The following is a 21,396-nucleotide window of genomic DNA, read 5'->3' as shown; positions in this document are numbered from 1 at the left end:
AGAAACGTAGAATAAGGTCATCATCGTTATTGTCATAGGCATTACAGTACTTACGTAAAGACTCTGTGCTTAAAATTAAAAATTGTCTATAACACATTTTACTACCTAATATTAGAAATACGAAAGTTTCTATGTTTGGATAGACGTTTGTCTCTCAATTACATACTCCAAACCTGCTAAATAGATTTTGATGTACCTACAGAAATAGTAATAACTTGAATTAACACTATTCCCCCGGAAATATTTTCATGCGAACTAAGCTGCGGATAGAGGCTAGTTGCTAATATTTTTTCGCAGGGTAAAATAAAAACCTTAAAATTCTTATAAAACATTAATTTTATTACCTATACATAAGAAGTACACAGCCGTTGTTTAATATATAAACTTTACTCTAATATAATTATATACTTAGCAGTAACGGTAACATAATAAATAGCTAATAACAATGTTTATAACGAATAATAAACACTATTCACATTTTTACTTAAAAATAATAATAATGCTAATTAATATAGAGATAAAAGAAGCGTTTTATTTGGCAATTTTATAGGTTATTCTATAAAATTGCCAAAGTTATATCGCCTTTTAAAATACGTTTTTGTTCGAAGTAGCTAGCGGTAATATCAATGCATCAAATATTATTCGGTAATGAATGCAATTTACTTTAACATGTATTTTATATTAGATAATAGTTATGTAAAACAAAAGATCAGAAGTAATCGGAATTTTTAGACTACTTTGATAGTAGACCTCATAGTGATTGTGAAATTAGACTAATTTTCATAAATGCGGTAAGGATTTGAATGATGACAAACCATGTGTTACATAAAAATCATTTAAAAATTAAAAAAAAAAATACTTTTACAATAAACTAGAACTTTAACAAACCAATACTCTGTTGAAAAAATTACAGTATGGTATCTACGAAACCAGTTAGATTCATTTTCTTCGTCATACCTCTAGCTACAAAAGTTATTAAGCTACCCTAAATAGTATATTACATTTACTTAACTAAAACTAAATTTTAATCGGAACTAAGTCCCGTAAATACTAAAAGACATTCATACATTTCGTACTCAAAGTACCATCACATTACCATTATAAATGCACATACAAATACGTCTTAATAACTAACCAGTGCGACGAATAATAAGGCACATAATTTTATATCACAATATTAAAAATATAGAAAAAATCCTTCGGCTAACTTCGGGAAGCCGATGGTAGCCGAACTGTCAAATGTCTACATCACGAACGCTGGCGAAACTAAAGATAGTAATCGTCTTACTACCTCCGAATAAGTGTCGATTAGCTTATCAGACAGATTGACAGTTGCTTTCAAACATTCCCTGTCATTATCGGATAGGCTATTCAAAACTTATCCAGAAGCCGTGAAACTGGTTCTAAATAAATATTTGTTTTAGTTTTTTACTTTACTATTACGTCTTCCTGCTTTCTGATTCTGGGCTCGATGTGGACGTATTAGAGTTCATTTTCGGCTGCACACGTGAGTTTAATCTGTAGATCTTGGACACTGTTCACTTGGTCTGCGGTGTGAGAACGTTTATGAGCTCCTGGAACTCCGTGACGTACCACGACGCGCGCTTTTTGACCTCTTCGCGTACTACATTGCCTCCGAATCCTGGAATAAATGAGAAAAACATAAGTATTTTGGTTTATTATTTTGAGATACCTACTTAACTTTGTTGTATTTATATTTTTCTACAACTATGACAAGTGAATAAAAGAATCACCATAGTCAAGAGACCATTACCTCTACCATTTTCTCTAGCACTATCGACTACCGACAACCGGCTAGCCATCGAAATTTTATCGCCTCTAGCGGGCGTCTCAAGAAGTACTTTTGCAGTACATTTTAAGTGTCAAAAAGTCGATACTCGAAAGTGCCGACTGAACAAAACCGCGCTACAGGTCATGACTAGTATATTTTAACAATTATTTTCAGGCATTATTGTACAACTGTGTTGACTACAGTAGAAGAAAGCCACTACGTTATTTTCAAAATGAAAAAAGAAAATCTAAAGATAAATATAGAATGTATCTTACCAATGAATCCATCAGCAGGCGGGCAGGCTTCAGCATCAGTGGCACCATCTCCGATCATGATCAGTCTCTGGTAGCCGTGCTGTTCCTTCAGCCTCTTGATCACCAATCCCTTGCCTCCAGACCGGGAAGTTGGTTCATTCTCATCGAAACCAGCGTATTCGCCTGTAAAGAAAGAAACAGTTCGATAAAAAAAACCGAAATTAACAAAAGTGGGGTAGAAAAAAGACATTGATGAAAAGGTTCACCCATCTAATAGAGGATTTGAATAAGAGTTCAAAGTTTCAAGCCACTCAGTGTTAAGTCCTTAGCTCTAGAGTAGGTACTAAAGAAAATATTGAATTTACATTTTTTGTCAACAATTTGCAAAATAAGTAGGAGTCAAAAAGCGCAATTTTTATACCCTAAAATAAACTATAGTTTACCACAGAAGCTGAGTGCAAAGCACTGAATAAGTAGAGACACAATTATATCAAAACCATACATAGCACTCTGGTGAAAGAATAGTACATTTCTTCAGTTACAAAAATATCAAGAAAAGTCTTTCAATGCAGACAATGACGTCATAGGAGCTCGGAGAAGCTCGAACTACTATGAGAGCCTGACTGTTGATCTTAAATCACCTATGGAGAGCCACATGGCGACATAGTGGATGCTGACAACACTATGGCGGCATGTAGGTCACCCGAGGCTTCTATTGAACAGGCACTGGAACTTCGACGAACCTGCATAGCTGATTGAATGAATCGAACAATCATGCAGCGATAGAATAAGTAAGAAGACAAATATATTTTTTTGAAGACAGATTTTATCAGAAATTTGGCGCAGAAATACAAACATTCTTTGCTTACGTATGGTTGAGTGAGTAAGAAGATGATGTGTATGAAAGCGGCTTTAGACAAATGTAAAACGTCAGAAAGATACTTCAATAAACCAGCTCTTCGTTTTTCAATGGCTCAATATAATTTGAGAACCTTCGGTATATAGAAATAATAGGCACTCAGGCCAATCAATTATCCAAACATTCTATCATATACATTTAATTGCATCAAGATTATCAGCCTATTGGCCGTATCATCGATATTTAACAAATAACAAAACAAATGTTAGCCAACAAAAAATAAATATTGTTTTACGACAAACGATCAACGTATTAATAGAAGTTATCAGTATGTTTTTCAACGTAGTTATGTCCAAAACAAATAAATAACACGTTATTTGATAGAACAAATGACGCAGAAGGAGCAAAAACAAAAATAATATGCGTGTTAATAAAAACGAATTCACTTGTTTTTGCAACGTGTTTGGGACCCGCGAATACGAGTCAAAAGAAGAATAAAAAATATTTTTTATATATATCCTGCATCGGGTTTGTTCAAAGAACAAAATAATACACTAAAGACCAGCAGAAGAAAAAAATATCTAACCGCATAAAGTGATGAAATTTCGAGAGTTACCAAAAAAATATATATCTTGGTTTTTCTTTGCTCCATATTGTGTATAATACCTACATAACTTTTATCCACAGATAACTTACGAAACTCGAGCAACTCAAACAGGAAATTAAAAGTTGTTGATTTCCGCAATAACTAATCGGAAATGTTGCAATATGCAAAATCGAAACATTAATTCTATCTTGAGATAAAAGAGACTTTTAAGACTGTCGAATTGACAGTATTTCGTAATACAAGATCAGACGAAACCCAATATTTATCTATAATTGTTCTGTTAAACATAAACAAAAATTCCACACAGAATCTAGCAAATAGCAACAGATTCACATATTACACAATACCCCACACGATTGTGAGACCATCAAACTCATCACTTGAACCGAAATAAACACGTGATTACTATATTACAGTAGGTAGTATCGTAACACATTTTCATATTATCAAGTAGGTTTACAATACAAGAACATAATGTCATCATGGCCCAGTTGACAAACAGAACGCAATGCTAGCCGCTCGCCCGTCAGCGTGCACGCACCGCACGCATGCGCACGAGCATGATACCGTTCAACATGACTCACTTACATCATGCTCGATATCTGTATTATAAATGCGAAAGTTTCGATGTTTGGATGGATGTTTGTTACTTAAAAAAGCTGAACGGCTACTGAAATGCAGTCTACAGATAGTTTATTACATGGATTAACAGAGGATATTATTCACCCAGAGAAATCTTTTTAAGCGGATAAAGTTCAAGACGAAATCTTGTATCCCAGATTATAAATGCGAAAGTTTTGATGTTTTCTACTAAATCATGTCAAAATTAATTTTAATGAAACTTGTCATTGATGAAGCTTAAGTACCAGATTGGCACATAGACATAATAGATTTCACCTTTAGTTTTGTCCGAGGCATAACATGAGCCATAAAACTAAAGTCCAACGCGGACGGATTCGCGTGCAAGAGCTACTCTATATTTTCATATAATAAAATTAAATAAACAGAAGTGTTTGCGTATGTTAAGATTAGATTGTCAATATTATGTCTTGGAATTATTTTTATTCCATTGTTTTTGTTCGGTTGCCGTCTGAATGTTTTAATAATAATTATCTCTCGTGTCTCTTAATCAATACATTTGTTACTAGCTGTTAGTAACGCGATTATCTACAGTTGGTATTAACGAGTACCTATCGGGATTTAATTGACATTTAAAAATTACTGAAAAATTAGTTCCTACGGCACCCGCTAGGAGTGTTGACTAGGTTTTCATGCATTTCTCGATCAATCCGGTTGTCAAAAGAAGTGATCTTCAATTTTATATGTCTAGTATTTAAAATATTTCTTTAAGTGAGTTGTTTTAAGTGTCTACTAGACAACAAAGAGCATGATTACATGTTTGCAATCCTTTATTTAACTATTTCCTATATAAAGTCATACAAGATTACCTATTTATTTATACTTAAAACAAACAAGGTAACATTGAACTCAGAAACAAAGAAGTTCAATTCCATAAAAAGAAGTCATTCAACAAACAAGTCTTCAATGTCTGCCTTCATTAAACGCATTATGAAATATCAACTCTATATCTTCAACGTTAAGGTCTATATTGTAAATTGGTATAAAAATTGCAATAATGTTATCTATTTGAGTGACTTTATTGACTCCTGTACATGTTACGTCAGGGTACTTTATAAATACGCTCGTGAGCTCTGCAAGGGGTCTTGATAAAGACACGTTTATCAAAACAATTTAGTTATTTATTTCACTATCGTATAAAGGATTAACTGCATATAGACAAGCAATGTCATTTGTGACTTTATAAAGAAGCTACTTATCCGTCATCAGATACAGTATAATTTTGATATTTTTTACAGAGTCTTCATCCATACTAATATTATAAATGTGAAAGTAACTCTGTGTGTCTGTCTGTCTGTTACTCAAACACGCCTAAACTTCTGAACCAATTTGCATGAAATTTGGTATGGAGATATTTTGATACCCCAGAAAAGACATAAGCTAATTCTTACCCCGGAAAAATGACGCATGCCCATGGCAAAATCCAGGTGACGGACGAAGTCGCAGGTAAAAGCTAGTATTATCTAAACGTCAATCTTTAGAACTAAACATCACTACAGTTTATTTTTCAAGCAGAAACCTAATGTAGTTGATAATGTGACATGTACCACAACAACTATTTATTATCAATTCGCATATTTTCCTCCTATTTTGAACAAGTGTAAGGTTAGAACACGATATCCGTAGATAGGGAAACCCAGCTTGCAAATTGCAAAGGTCTGCTAGGTCAATCATATCATTACCTTATGAAACATAGTACATTAGTTACACGAGGAAGATTTACATAGCAATTATCTAAACAAGCTTTAAAGGAAAACGTGCAGGCAAAAAACAAGAAATTATATGAAAATACATAAAATAGATCCAAACTGAAAACTATATCAAGTCATTACACGAGCAATTAATGAATGAATGAAGAAGGAATGAAGCAAACTAACTTAAGTCCGAAAATAAATATCTACTTTAGCCCGAATATTCATTAGCCAATATACCCTTTATTTTAATCTTCAAAAGATTTTTAATCCAGATACAGTATTAATACGTTTAATACTTACAATAGAGAAGCTAAGGCATTAAATTAAAACGGACCCATTGTCGTACCTTGAGGAACACCACAAGATATTTCAAGGAATATTATTAGGTACGATCAATGAATCACTTTATCATATAATGACAGCAATTTGACAAACAATCTAAATCCTTTCTTAAAGGATTATACTGCAGATCTTAGCAACAAAAAAGCGCAATTCATTATGATAATAATTCGAATGTCCCCTGCGAACTTTTCCGCTTAGATTTCATATCCTCAATGATAATTGCGGATACGATAAGCTATCGGGTAAACCAATATCAATTTGTATAGATAAACTGTTGTTGAGATCTTTTCAAGTTTTGTTGCCGTGCGAACATGACTGAATACGTACTACTTATGACTTTGAAAATAGACAAATAGTAAGGAATTTTACTTTCAGATCAGTAAATGCTCGGTAAATGGCATTGGTTTTCCTTTTGCATGAGATTAATAATGTAAATAGCGAAACGTGGGTGTATTTGATATACCTCTTGGCTGACTTGATATACCTATTGACTTTCAGAAAATGAAACAAAATAAACGAGTCAACTTGAAGACACAAACGCTTAGAAATTACGGAACTAAGGTATTGGAATACGAAATATGGAAACTTTTGATGGTCAATAAAAAGCAGTCCAGAAACCAGTCTCAAAAGGCATTTTGAAGACAAAACAAAAATAAAATCAGAAGCTTGTATGGGCAGTAAAGATGAAAGTATAAAGAAATCTGAAGTAGGTAGAACAATAAGCTTCATAAAAATACTCACGCCACATTTTGTACATAACAAAACGTTATCAAATTGGAACAAATGACAGATAGGACAATCATTTACAGCTGTTTTGAGGGAAGTCACTAATAACACACTTGAGAGATGTCCCCATTGTTTTTCAAGTACTTTATCAAAATCTTACATGACTATTACGATGATTTCTATTGTAGTGACAAAGTTATCTGAGACGACGGTACAAGATCGTTTAGATCTATGATGTAATTTAATGGTAAATAGATATAGATATAACTGTCAATAATAGTGCAAAAATAAACTTATTTGCACTGTTCCTAAAGAACTTAGCAAAAGATTTATTAGTATTGACGAGTGTTTGCCTTCTGCCAGACACGAAACACACGAGAGTTTCCCGAAGATAGCCGAATGTTCCCGAAAGCAGTTTAACCAATGGATGGTAAAAAACTCGCTATACAGCCCCCATAAGTTGCGTGTATGTGAAATCGGTTAAAAGCTGCGTTACCGGTTTGAATGCAACAAGGCTATGTGCTTCTGCACTTAAATTGCGATATAAAAACCTTGGCCCTCGCGACACTTCGTCTGCCTTTCTATACAATTATGTCGAGAGCTACTGAGACAAAATAAGTTTGATCGTGGTTTGATCCCTCACTACTAATTCACTTGCAAAACTAATTATAAAACATAATCCATTTAAGCAGACATTTAACTAATAGGTTTCTAGTGCGTGCGTGAATTGAGGCTTGAACTACGACAAGACTTTTCACTTGGTCGTCAATTTATGACGCCAAAAATAACATTGCCAATATTTTCTTACGAATAGAAGAAGTCAATTGGATGATTGGGTCAATTCCTGTCAATTGAACAATATTACACAAGGAACGATCTAGATGCTGTCAATTTATTACAAAGGTTGGACATTTTAAATGACAGTCGTAGCTGTAATATTTAATGTATGTTAAATATTTGTTGACAAATGGTAAACTGAAAATGGTGCCAGAGGCAGGCATCAGTCTAGAATGTTATCTATAAATATGTAATTATTTGTCCTGACTGATTGACTGACTGATAATCATCGCAAAGCCTAAACTATAGAAGTTAGAAACATGAAATCTGGACAAGGGGCGCGTGCGGGTCCTCTAGTAAAATCACTACATAGTATAAAACAAAGTCGCCCATTTTGTCTGTAGTCCCTTCGTATGCATAAAACTTTAAAACTACGCAACGGATTTTGATGCGGTTTTCACTAATAGAAAGAGTATTTTCTCCGACAGGTTTTTATATATAATTGAAATACATTAAAACTATATTAGCTGAGTTATAGCGATTTATGTCCAAGAAGTCAGAAAAAAAATCCAATTGAAGATTGCATTTGTGCGTGCGCCGCTTATACCGTTGGATACAAGTAAGAACAATGTATAGCAAAAACATTGGTCTTTATTAGTTCTACAAAAAAGTCCGCGATGACATATATCCAGCTTTTTTATTTAAGTCACAAAAACTACTTTTCTGTATTAAAAAAACATTTAATTCGTTGGGTGATGTTTAACTGGTGATATAACCAATAATACATATATCCTTATCAAAATAAGTAAGTTCATCATCACGAGCATTTAATTTAGATTGTTTTTGCAGTTTACAGTGTGTTATTTAGACATATAGTTTAGGAGATATCACGATATTAGTATTGCGGCACGGTACGGGCCGGCCGCGGCGGCGGGGGCAGCGTCCCTATAACGGCCAAATATGTGAAACTGTATTATAAATAAGAACTCTGAACCATGTTTGTTGCAATAAATAATTTTGAATTTGAATTTGAATTTTGATAATATTACTAGGTACAAACATTGTGTTTTATCACTTTCAAAAAAAAGCAAAACAACAAAAAACCCGCTAAATAAATTGATTAAAAAACATTTCTAAAAAACCCCGTATTTCAACCCTTCCATGGGATTTCACAACCCTTATTAATCAGCAAGGGTTTGTCATTACAAAATCAAAACGTTGAATGGCTTTGTTTATATAAAATTATTATAAAACCGTGTTGACTGGAAGTACATAAATCCTCCATACTCCATACTAATATTATAAATGCAAAAGTACTCTGTCTGTCTGTCTGCTACTCAATCATGCCTTAACTACCGAACCAATTTGCATGAAATTTGGTATGGAGATATTTTGATACTCGAGAAAGGACATAGGCTATATATCATCACGCTACGACCAAAAGGAGCAGAGTACCAGTAATTAATGTTACAAAAACGGGGAAAAATTTCACCCATTCTCCCTTATAGGACGCAAGCGAAGTTGCGCGGGTCAGCTAGTATATTAATAAAATAATAGCGTATGTCTAGAAGTGTTGCGGGCAAGTTAGCCATAAACATATAGGAATGTTTATTATTTAATCATTCTAGGTATCGTACGATCATTTCTATGAATATCTATCATATTATAATAAGTAGTTATGTCATATAATTTAGGTAAGTATTCCGTTTGATATGATAACAGTGATCCGTTTACTATCAGTCATGCGATAGATTCGCCGTGACCGCGTTGTCCTAGAGTTCTTTGACATCGCGAAAAATAAACTTCTATATTCTTCCTTATTGTATATTCTGGAATTTTCAATTTACTTTCACCAGAAGTAAATTTTGCCTACATAATCTATAGAACCTGGTACATCAATAGCTATTTGTAAATATGTATGTACTTGATCATTGTAAATTGACTATGTACTTGTTTGTAAATTGATGAAAGAAGCAAAATGTTAATATATCAATAACAAAAAAAATACTATACCTACTTTCCAGAAAAGTGTAGGTATACTATTTTTTTAACATATATTTATAGTTCATCGATATCCTTATAACTTGTCTATCGTAGCAATATTGCAGAATCGATGTACTTACCTAACTTTTTGTTTGCAAATAGTCGAGAATATTTTGTAAAACAAAAGTGTTATAAAGAAAACAAGTAGTGCGTACAAGACATGATAGCGGAGTAGTGACCCAATTGCTTCAGGGGCACGACCGGACACGTGGCGTATGACGTGCAAGCGCTGGATAGCAACAGAAACGAAGAAACCGTTTCGGAGTAAGTAATGAAAAAACAAACATAGAGATGGACTACTATGATACTATAGGGATCGAGAATTAACCTGCCTGATGAAGACCTATTCCACCGATTTTGCACATGGCAAGCACTTCAACGCCTAATTAAATTGGCGCTGATGCGCCGGGAGATGGCTTGTATAGCCAATTCTAGCAGAAAACTTACGTGTGTGCAAGTGCGAACGTGAGTTTGCCACTAATATTTATACATACATAAAACCACGCCTTCTTTCCCATAGGGGCAGAAAGAGACCAGAAAACGCCACTTGGTACAATCCTTACGAATTTTCATTTGCATCATTCACATCCATACATATAATATACACAAAACACCAAAGACAAGGTACATAAGAAGATGATGACAGGAGAGTGACCTTTACCCGTTTCAATATTGATAGAGTACAAGATATTGTTTGAACTGTGCTGATAGTTTGATAGCAATACATTGTTCCGAGTCATATGATCACAGATGTTTATATTGTTGCTCTTTGTCACCATTGTCTAACTAAATAACTAGCCGTAATTGCGTATTTGTAGAATCATTACGTAGTATGAATATGTTTGAAATTATTACTTGTATGAATTGCACATGCATTTTACGCAACAGTCGACGAAGTGAATACCGGTTTTTCAGAACTCGTTTTTGGTTTTCGAGGGTCCAAAAAGAGCTAAGGAACTGAAGTTGCCCTTGTCATGTTCAAAGTCAAAACTTATACAGACTACTTATTGATAAAAATAAATACAGTCCCGATTCAAATCACGTGAATCAATCAGACAGCATAGCAACAAGTAGTATCAAATATTAAGTAACAAACGTCATAAATTACGATTTATAGTAATCCAATTTAAATAAATCAACGTCACACACTTTTACTTTAAAATTAACCTACAAACCTGTAAAATCGGACACACGGTAGAGAACTAAGCCAAGTCAAAAACAAAAATTATGAAAGAAATTTGACACTTACCATTGAAGAAGAATTTGAGTCTGTTGGCGTAGATGTTGGATTTAGGGATGTTTAAGATATCGGCTACAGGTTCGATGAGGCACCGGAACCCGCCGGACACCAGGTATACGGCTACACCGCGGTCTTGAAGGGCTTTTACTAGTTGTCTGCAAGTGACAAAGGTGGACGTTAGGGAAATTGTCACCATAGTTTTGAAAGACAGTACGATTCATTCATAAAGATATAAGAGAAATAATCACAATCTTGTTGTCAAAGTAACACTTTACTATTACTATAGTATTGTCTTAATTGGGATTTTGAATATCAGTCTTTAATAGTCACTCATAACTGTGTTTCTTAAGTTCAAGAACCACTTTGTTCTAGACTCTGCAGACCCAATTAGTCAGTGCTCAGCCTACTTAAAACAGCCGACGATAATAACAGCTGAATCAAATCTTTACGCAAAAGTAATATAAAATTTCACAACGCAGTATTTAATAGGCTGATAAACAACATATTGTTTTCACTACTAACGAAATTTTCCAATGCGATAATAAAATAATTACCAGTAAGATTTTTTTTTCCAGAAATGCTATGAAAACAAAAATAATAATACCGCCAATAAAAATAATAGGGGTCAAATACGCAAGCCGAAATTATCACAAATCGTCTGAGAAATGATGTCGATTGAGGTCAATACGATGCCGATAACTTGGTAGAAAAGCGGTAGAAACTAGTTCCATATAAATTATTTTACCGGTTGAAGTAATAATAAGTAACTTATAAACTACAAAAATTTATCAATATTAAAAATTATTTCATAATTTGTAAACATTTTTATCAGGTCATTTTAAATTGCAACTGCATACAACTCGTCGGTTCGAACAAGTATGTTTATTTTAATATCACCTAGCAACAAAAATTTCGTAATAGTTTCAAGCATATAGATAGTCTATCTATTACTAGGTTCGCTAAACCGATTAGATAAGTTTAATGTTTTCGATACAAATTTTTTCGTAGATTGTACACCATTATGAAATATAATAGATTATGAATGAAATATTTTCAGTAATACTGATACAAATCATGATACGGTTCGAAAAACCCTCCTAGATACTAAGAAAAAACGAATAACGCCAAATAAAATTAGTCATTATGAAAACAAAACAATATTATTAACTTTTAAATTATTCATCATACGATGTATTCACTTAGCAACTGGATATATTTGAATGGAAAAATACCATGAATGAAGACTCATATACATTTTGGCAAACATAATTCAATATACCGGTTCTAGTACTATAATAACTTGAAATCGAATGGCTCAGAAATATTTCAAAGATGTTAAAATAATATATGTATACTTACGGGACATTGTAAGTGACGTAATTAGGAACTGTATCCATAAATTCCTTGATTTGTGAGACAGATGGTCTGATGATATCTAACCTCTTCTTCAAAGCTTCTTGGAAGGTCATACTGCCGCCCATAGCCTCAGCCGTTCTGGTAACAAGAAAAATAAATTTAGCAAAAATAATCCACATGGTTTCTATGACAAAGGCTTGCTTACAAATCATAATTAGTTCATAAACGTTATATTGAATTGCAGAATTTATTGAATAAGCCATAAACCTGCTAAAAAAAAAATATTATTATTATCGCACTTAAACTTGATTTGTCGTACGATAACAGCAGGCCCTAAAGGTTCACTTTATCTGTTGTTTACAATCGTAGAAAATCATACGATATTATCTTTGTTACACGTGATTTTGAACAAAACAAATTGAAAATAATCCTTCACGTATTTCTAATACTATGCGGATGCTTATATAAGGAGTAAGTGAGACACATAATCTAATGCCATAGTCTAGTCTACTTTCGGACTCGCCCAAGGCACTACCGTGACTCCTTACTTCCTATATAGCAAAGCTGGCTTTTTTCTTATTTCTTTAATGAAATACATTGAGAAGCAAGCATGTTATTTTTAAACTCTGATATGTCTTTAACGATAAGGTCAATGCGAAACTGATCTGTTGGCCTAAATATACTTGCTGTTGTAAGAATTATCAAAACGTGTACATATTTAAACACTGAATTTATTAAAATAGTAAATATTTACTTTAAGCACTTTATATGAAGTTATATTAAATGATGTCAAAGAGACAACGAACTACTTGATTGTATAGAAAACAATCAAAAATATACATTAGTTATGTACATATTTAGTGTTACTCCAGTTAAAAACAATTCGTGGAATTTCCACGATCGCAAATGTAATAAACAACTTTAGTAAATACTGTAGATATAAAACAAGGCTGATTTTATCTTCGATTACAATTTCTTCAATGACATAGAAATTCAACCCCAAGGTAAATTGATTAACATGTTTACACACTTATTTCAAAATTGCATGTGTATCAATTGTAATCAAAATAAGTACTCGATACTGTTTGAAATTACTAGTAACTTGTAACGAGTAATACATTCAACTGCTTGAACTTGGCCCAGATTTTCATAGAAATAACTAAAGTTTCCAACGTAAACACTGAAGCTACATAACATTAGATTTATTAGAAAGAGTACTGTTTTTAAACATGTTAAAATATGTCATGAGTACTTACAGCCTCTTCACCTCTTCTCCCTTTCCGCAGAACTTGGCCAGCTCATCGATGCCTTCATCCTGAATGACGGTGGAGTCCACATCGAAGCAGACACAGTCCGCCGTACGGAACAACTCCTGCACTGACTGCTCCGACGACATCACGCTGATCGAGACCAGAGACAAAGTCTTCAGGGTCGCGTACTGCAGGTTGCTTTTCAAACTGTTGAATGAGGAAAATGTTACAGTCTACCGACTTATATTGAACCAACTGACACTTAAAGTAATTACAATTTTAAATATGGCTTTGTACTGTTTCTTTGTTAGAAGGAAAATAAGATCTCAAATAATTGTTGCAGCAAAACGACTTGGGATATATTACCAACCGGATTTCAATTGCAAATTGAATGCAAAGGTTTATCGGCACGCAATTTGAGAACTGTCACGAGAATAGGTCCTTGCGGTACTCCGATCGAATTCGACTGCGTTACTAGGTAGCGTTAATTTATTATTTGGTTCCTATGGTTGCTATTTATATGAACTACATTACTTCCTTCTTTATCGATCAAAACAAGCTCTGATTACAGTTCTTTAATTATGTTATTGACAAGAAACAAGGCCATGGATTCTAGATAGATAGCAAAGGGGCGTATTACGCAGGATAAAATGCAAATGCAAATCGCACAATTGATCGCAAAATCTACTTTGTTTGTTCTGCCTTGAAGCAATAAGCCTATTTATATTGGAGATTGTATGACTTTGCGATATCTACCTTAGTGTTTTCTAATATTGCGCAATGTACGAAATTATATTCACTACTTGATTACGATGCACGCGGCGGATGAATTGTACGATGTGCGTATATAAAGAACTTTGACAACGCATCATTTAACATAATATTTTTTAAATATTATAATAACCGAAACTGATGAAGAACACGAAAAAAATAGTTGTATTATGTTTCTATGATTTTTAATAAAAATATACCAGTTTTTTTGGCAAATCATTTAGATTTTTGTAAGTTTTCTAAAAACTAATATTATGCTTTTTTAGTTATGGAACACAAAATAATTACTCACAGTGATGCTAAACGGGCTGTAACTGCGCCAATAAATTACGATTCTACCGGTACAAGGGAAGTTCTAACAATAAATCAGTTGCTTGTTCCTTTTATACACAAAGAAATAGATCGTTTCACACGGTATAGTGCATTTTGTGGTCAAACCGTGTGCAAAATGTGGTCGGCTGACCTATTTATTTTCTATGATAAATGCTAGAAAATGTTATTGTGGCATTTCTATTGTAATATGAGGCTCAAAACTATAGGGCTTGTGGACATTTTTTGCAAAAATATAGATTTCTATTTTTTAAGAAGTCGATGTTACCTTACATATTATATGAAATAATTCGCTAGCGTCTATTAAATGGTCTGTAGAACATTGTTTTTTTGTAAATACAGGGCAAAGTATGGACACAAGGCGGCAGATTTTTTCGTATTTCTTCTGGAAGCTACGGTGAAAGCTGATCATAAACTGGTCATACGCCTTCAACAACTTTATGAACAAAACGATTGTTTATTCAAAGGAACGCTTTGTAATATCTATTAATAATGAATTATGAACACAAACACGATTATAAAGGACATTATTGTGCGATAAAACAATCGAGTAGTCTTTGACTTATTTAGTTATTGACCTCACAATAAAAAAATATAATTTTTTACTCACTTAGCAACTGAAAAACAGGTTTGCTATTAGTAAATTATAATATTGTCATGCATTTAAAGGAATTATTTTTAAAAATAAACAATAAGTAGGTACCTGAGGAGAGCCATTTCGACGTGATCTTCGATTAACAAAATTACAATGATCTAACACAATCGATTTATAGTGATCGCTGTTTACTGAACAACCGTTTAAGTTTAACTGGTACAATGAGAGAGCCAGTTGACAAGATATACCGAGAACACGCCTCCGTTGAGTGTGATATCACTAAATACAGAAACACTGACGCGCTTATCGACTTATATCCACAAGCCTCCCAGAGATAAACCGTGATGCGAGCTACAGCACTAACATCTGAGAGCTACGTACTATGATCGACGTCACAACACTGTCTTCGTTCAAAGACATACGGCCAGACGAAGAAAACACTACGAGTAGGGGCGACGAAACGACACCTATCTCGCTCGCTCGCGATAGAAGCGTATGGAATATTTTGTGGAACCACTTGTTTTGCAAATTGCGTCAAGTGCAAAACCGATAAGCGTGTATGATAAAAAAAAATCGTGTGTTTTTTATTATTAAAAACAACATGGAAAGAGAGGTGCGCAAAACAATGACTGCCAGGAAAATATTTACATAATATTATAATTTTTCCCGATTTTATTGACAGCTATTTATGGATATTTCCTCGGTCTGGTACGTCATGTATTTACAATAATAAACTACTAGTGCCAAGGTTCAAAGCTTTATGAATGGATGGCACTAAGATAACACTTGTAGTGCCACTCAAATGACTCATCAATGGGTGGCACTACGCAAGTTATCACTAGTGCCACGGTTCATTGATGCTTGGTACCAACTTATCACTTAATTTGTGTTACACTGACACTTTTAGTGTTATCTCATAACGAGGTGGAAATTAATAACTGCATTTAATTTATATTACCGAAATGGTATTTATATCAACTTATTTTGCATACATATAAATAACTTCACGACTCTTATTTCCGTGGGTGTGTAAGCAGTGGTGTATGAAATACAATGTTAGTCCCATGTAATAGGGGCCAAGCCTATATACCGGATACGTTACCAAATTCTGTGCTTCTAATGAGAACTATTTTTATACAAATTAAGAAACACCAGAATCACCTTGCCTGACCCAGGAATCGAACCCGAGACCTCGTGATCAGCAGTCGCAGACACTACTGCTTAGAGCATAGAGGCATGTCAATAATATTTTTTGCGTCGCGGTCAATAAATTAACTACGCAATATTTTCACAAGCAAACAAGTATGTTTTGATAAATAAACATCATGATTTATTCAATCGACATCAGTCATTTTGATGTAACTACAAAATATTATGTGTTTTAATTTGCTATCGGTCACATAAAACTATGGTAGCCTGTTTCTACAGGTGATTAACATTAAAATTTATCAATCATACTATTTTTAGATAGGAGATCTGATAACAATTATTATTTTGGAAAACGGCATGCGAAGAACGGACAATATGAAGATTTTTATCACGGTTTATTCTCCCAATTTGTGATTAAAGACTTAAAAAAACTGCACTTGCTACGATTCCTTCATATGTTTATACCTTTCCCTGAATTCATAGGTCTTATTAACAGTTACATGTATTTGTAAATCATTGCAGCTGTTAAAGACGTGCCACAACAATTAACTGGCTGACCGCCAGCATCATACCGTATACAGCCAGTTCCCCAGTCAATCAATCTAAGGGGAAGTAAAACCTTTCTATCTATACTATCATCGAGTCAAGCCGTTCAATCATTGATCGACGACGGCCGATCTTGGGCTGGTATCATCATGACTTAGATGATATTCGAGGCATATTACCTACGGATTAGTTACACCTACATGATACGGCTAGTTTCACCATTTACCTATAGGTGGAAGACGCTCAATAGTACCTGCCAACCAGCAATATTTTCCATCAGGCATTATTCTATTTATTGAGGCATGAAAAGTCCCCAACCCGCACTTGGCCAGCGTGGCGGACTCAAGGCCTAGCCCCTCGCTCATTACGGGAGGCGACCCTTGCCCAGCAGTGGGACAGTAATGGGTTAAATTTATTTATTTTATTATTCTATTTATTTCGTTAATCGATACTTATCTCATAGAGGTAAAACAGACCGTAAGTATTTTCAAAGTAATTGACACGTGTTTTTATCATCTCCCACGCTTGATGCGCATGCCTTACAATCTATTGCTCGTTAATATATTGAACCGCTGATAATATAATTATAAGTAATTAGTTCATTATTTTTCAGGCTAATTATACTTCCAAGCATTTTGCATTTTAGTAAGTATGTCATATTTATTGTTAGCAGATACTTCCCTATTATGTGTAATTTTTTCGCAATTTCTACAACTCGTTTACTTACAAAATGTTGTGGCGAGCGTCATCAGCAAATTAAATCGAGCATTTATTTTGATAATTCAACAGATATTGGTGGTTTTTATAGTTAGGTACCTATATAATTTAAAATACTGCTCCATCGTGAGCTGAGGGTGGTAAAGACCTTGGAAAGGAGATCTAACTTCAAAAGTAATTTGCCCCAAGTCTACAATAGATTTAATTATATTACGTATTTCTATTAGACCATCGTTTATCCACATCTGATTCATGTAACAGCTTTGACCAAGAAAAATGTATGTAAAAAACAATTAAAAATATTAAGTATGCCCTCAAAAGAGGACATGCTTATCATAAGAGTGCATTGTCATCAGAACTCAACCAGCATGTCAAGTTTTAAGTGCACCTATGTAGTTTACCTGGCAAGGAAACTATCATACACTGCAAGTTGAACAAAAGCTTGCATTGAATGCCGTCCTTGTTTCAAGCTACGCCCATAATTGCTGCCCAGTCACATATCTAGATCCCAGTCTTGACCGCGTAACCGTAACTTTACGTTATCATTCGTGCGTCATCAAACCACGAGAGGGGCTCGTGCATTGATAAAAAACACCCAATATTAAAAGATACCACCATTGTTGGCAATATCAATTGTAGTATTGCCTCATTATTATGACTTGTGAAAGAACAATATCTCCCATGCATAAAGCCGTGATAGTGATAACTGGATGATTTAATAGCCCAACTATTAACCTTTTGCGACTAGCACAGTGATATAAGAGATAGTTAATTAAATACAACACTTTGTCGAGATTTTAAACACAGTTATGTAATAGTTATAGTGTCGTGCGTTTTCGCTTTATTATAGGTGGTGATCATTATTCAACTCTGCGATAGCGTTCAAAACATATTATTATGTAGGTAACAAAATATTTCTCGTTAATTTGACAACAACAAAAAAATGTCCAAATCATGCTAAGAATTCCAGAGATTAGTAGTGCATATAGCAGTTTTATTTATTTATAATATAAAAAAAAAAAAAAAAAAAAATTTACAAACCCGTCGTCACTTTCCGTGCAGGAATCGAACCCACAGCACACAATACAATGGTAGAAGTAGTGGCATCGAGTAAATAGTTTGGTTTTAAAGTAAGAAATCTGGCACGAAAAAGTGTCAGAACTCGCCGGGTTTTTCGCATCTTAATTAACCCATTAGCTAACTATTAGGAAAAGATATATTATACTTTAATTAGTTTATAGTCTTGTTACTTAATTAGGAAGGTACTCATATAATAGATTAATGTTAATTACCTACTTGAAACATAAGTTTTATTATGACATATCATTATGAAACTGACTATAGAGTTACCTTTACAGTCATGAGCATAGCACATTTTCTGAATTATATGATTAATCAATTTTTCTTTTGTTTATATAGTGATATTTTATTTTAAAGGATAGAAGACTATTCATGTGGTTGTGGCTAGATATGGCATAAAACTAGTACGTAAGTAAAGTTCAATTAATGTTGAGCAATATTAGAATTTTTTTAGGAGCGCATAAAATAGAATAGAAGCTTGTTTACATAAAATTTAGGGATTTAGGGTGCAGGAGACATGCAGAGCGAAAGTTTAAAACTTATGAAGAACCTTGCTACCATCAAGAACTACCACATTTAATTCATATAACTTCCTGATATTTCACATTCAACAAGCTTTAATCTGTACCAAATGATTAAAACTATAAATAGTAACAAATCAGGCGGGCAGGTCAGTACGAAATAATTATAATAATTGAGATATGTTAACCGGAACGATGTAGATCGTTCCAGTTGTAGAGGGCAAGACATACTATGACTATCTTAATGTCACCGCACTTTGTATTTGGTACTAACATTTGTTTTGTACATTTTTGTTGACAGTATTATCGGATTCTAAGTTTCAGTTTTAAGTAGTCTATAACACAAGTAGGTTTAGATCGTAGATTTTGGGATACAGATATTTTTGTGGTACTTCATGGAGGAATTGTATCTCACAACAAATATTTTTAAACAATTATAGATTATTTATTTGGGAGTTAATAAATAAATGAAGTATGTTTTATATTATATCTACTACTTTATATACTTTAATGATATATTATGTTGATAGTATTATTAATTTAAAATCACACTAGGCTTAAGTGAGACTAATACTTTGCTTTACAATTAGTTCAAAGAGGAATTATGAATTAAATACAGATTATAACAAATGTATAGCTACATGTAACAAGACAATGTTTTCAAACAACAGAACTTGCAACATCACACTAACAGTCCGCATTAGACCAGTTATCAGTTTTACAAATGTTTGCTAACTCACAGTCAACTTCAATGTTTACAACATAATTTTACAGCTATTTTGAATTATAAACAAAGATAAGATGGTGCACTATCATAACACAAAAAGAAGCTACGTAATATGTTTGTAGTAGGTACAGTACAAAGAAAACAAAATTTAAACAAGTGACTTCTAGTCAGGTTGATTGACACTTCAAAGTCACTCAGTTTAAGGTCCTCATGGTATTGGTACTGCAACATAGGCTGAATACTTATTTTATTAATTAAATCAAGATATCAGACATTTAAAAAAAAAAACTTAATTAGTTTATATAGTAAAATTTGATGTCTTTGGAAACAAATTTTATTTTTAAATAGGCTTTTGAAATAAATGGAAAAATGACACAGATTATGCCTAAAAAATTATAAATTAATGTTTAAATAATAAGTAAGCAATTACACATACCTTAATGAGGTTTTATTGCACAACGTTACGAATTTAGGTTACAATATGGTTTAATTACACTGTTCTAATAGATATGACTTGCGTACTTTAATTTATTCAACCTAATATAATGAATAAGGTCACATAACTTACCTTCCTCAATAAAGGGCCGGCGATAATAAATTTAAATATGAATTACGAACGCACAATACACCACACGGACTACAACTGCATAAACAGCATTAGGCATTATCACAGGATGACCTTAGCTATCATTGCTATCAAGGTGATGATAATCTAAATGCACTTACCTGAGAACCGGTCTAGGGCTTGCCGCGATCTGCTTCTTTCGTCAAACAGTATTGTTTTTTAACATTCAATTTATAAAACAATTCTATTTTATTATCTACAATGATAAGATACGAGCTGATAAGGTACATAGTTCAAGGTTATCACCAGGTTGATATCACAGATTACTATCATAATATTTGAATGGTGATACTAAGAATAATTGTTTTTATGATCTCTAAATGCTATGATGCGTTTATAGTGTTATTTTAAGAGATTTAAGCGAAGCCCAATTATAAATTCAAATTACGCACCACTACTTCTCTGGAAGTTTGACTTTAGTTTTTTGACAGTTGCTGTCAAATGAACCTGACACGTGACGGCAAGACGAAAAACGATTATTCGATTAATGGCTAAATCCATAGTTAAATATAATAATCAAAACAATAAACTCTACTAAACTGAAAAAATATAAAAATATGATAGACAATTACCTACATTAAAACAGAGACATATTGCGACATCTATGAAATAATTTGTGGGTTTAATGTCACCTTTTGTTTAACAAATATTATAACTTTTTACTTAAAACCTTTTCATTTTATAACGATTTTATGGCGGGAAAATAAAAGTTTTGAAATGTCAAAACGAAAGTGCATGTTATAACAAAAATACGAA

At 33.3% G+C, this 21,396-nt stretch overlaps 1 protein-coding gene across 4 annotated transcripts; it reads right to left on the bottom strand.

The window, feature by feature from the left end:
• Nucleotides 1–318: 318 nt before the first annotated feature.
• On the bottom strand, nt 319–21,020 carry aay (phosphoserine phosphatase). Of its 4 annotated transcripts, none has more exons than XM_076121674.1 (6): nt 20,742–21,020; nt 13,586–13,786; nt 12,333–12,467; nt 10,983–11,128; nt 2,068–2,229; nt 319–1,642 (listed from the first exon to the last, which is right to left on the bottom strand). In XM_076121674.1, the coding sequence occupies exons 2-6, from the start codon at nt 13,723–13,725 to the stop codon at nt 1,539–1,541; spliced, it is 687 nt and encodes a 228-aa protein (XP_075977789.1). In that variant the 5' UTR covers nt 13,726–13,786; nt 20,742–21,020; the 3' UTR covers nt 319–1,538. The 4 variants fall into 4 exon arrangements, with proteins under 4 accessions (XP_075977789.1, XP_075977791.1, XP_075977788.1 ...); XM_076121676.1 differs by lacking the exon at nt 20,742–21,020 and adding an exon at nt 20,584–20,602; XM_076121673.1 differs by lacking the exon at nt 20,742–21,020 and adding an exon at nt 15,384–15,655.
• Between the last annotated feature and the right edge of the window lie 376 nt (nt 21,021–21,396).

The sequence above is a fragment of the Anticarsia gemmatalis genome, chromosome 13 (assembly GCF_050436995.1).
Source record: "Anticarsia gemmatalis isolate Benzon Research Colony breed Stoneville strain chromosome 13, ilAntGemm2 primary, whole genome shotgun sequence".
Lineage (NCBI taxonomy): Eukaryota > Metazoa > Arthropoda > Insecta > Lepidoptera > Erebidae > Anticarsia > Anticarsia gemmatalis.
The sequence above is the reverse complement of the archived record's forward strand: the minus strand, read 5'-3'. Positions and strand labels throughout refer to the sequence as shown.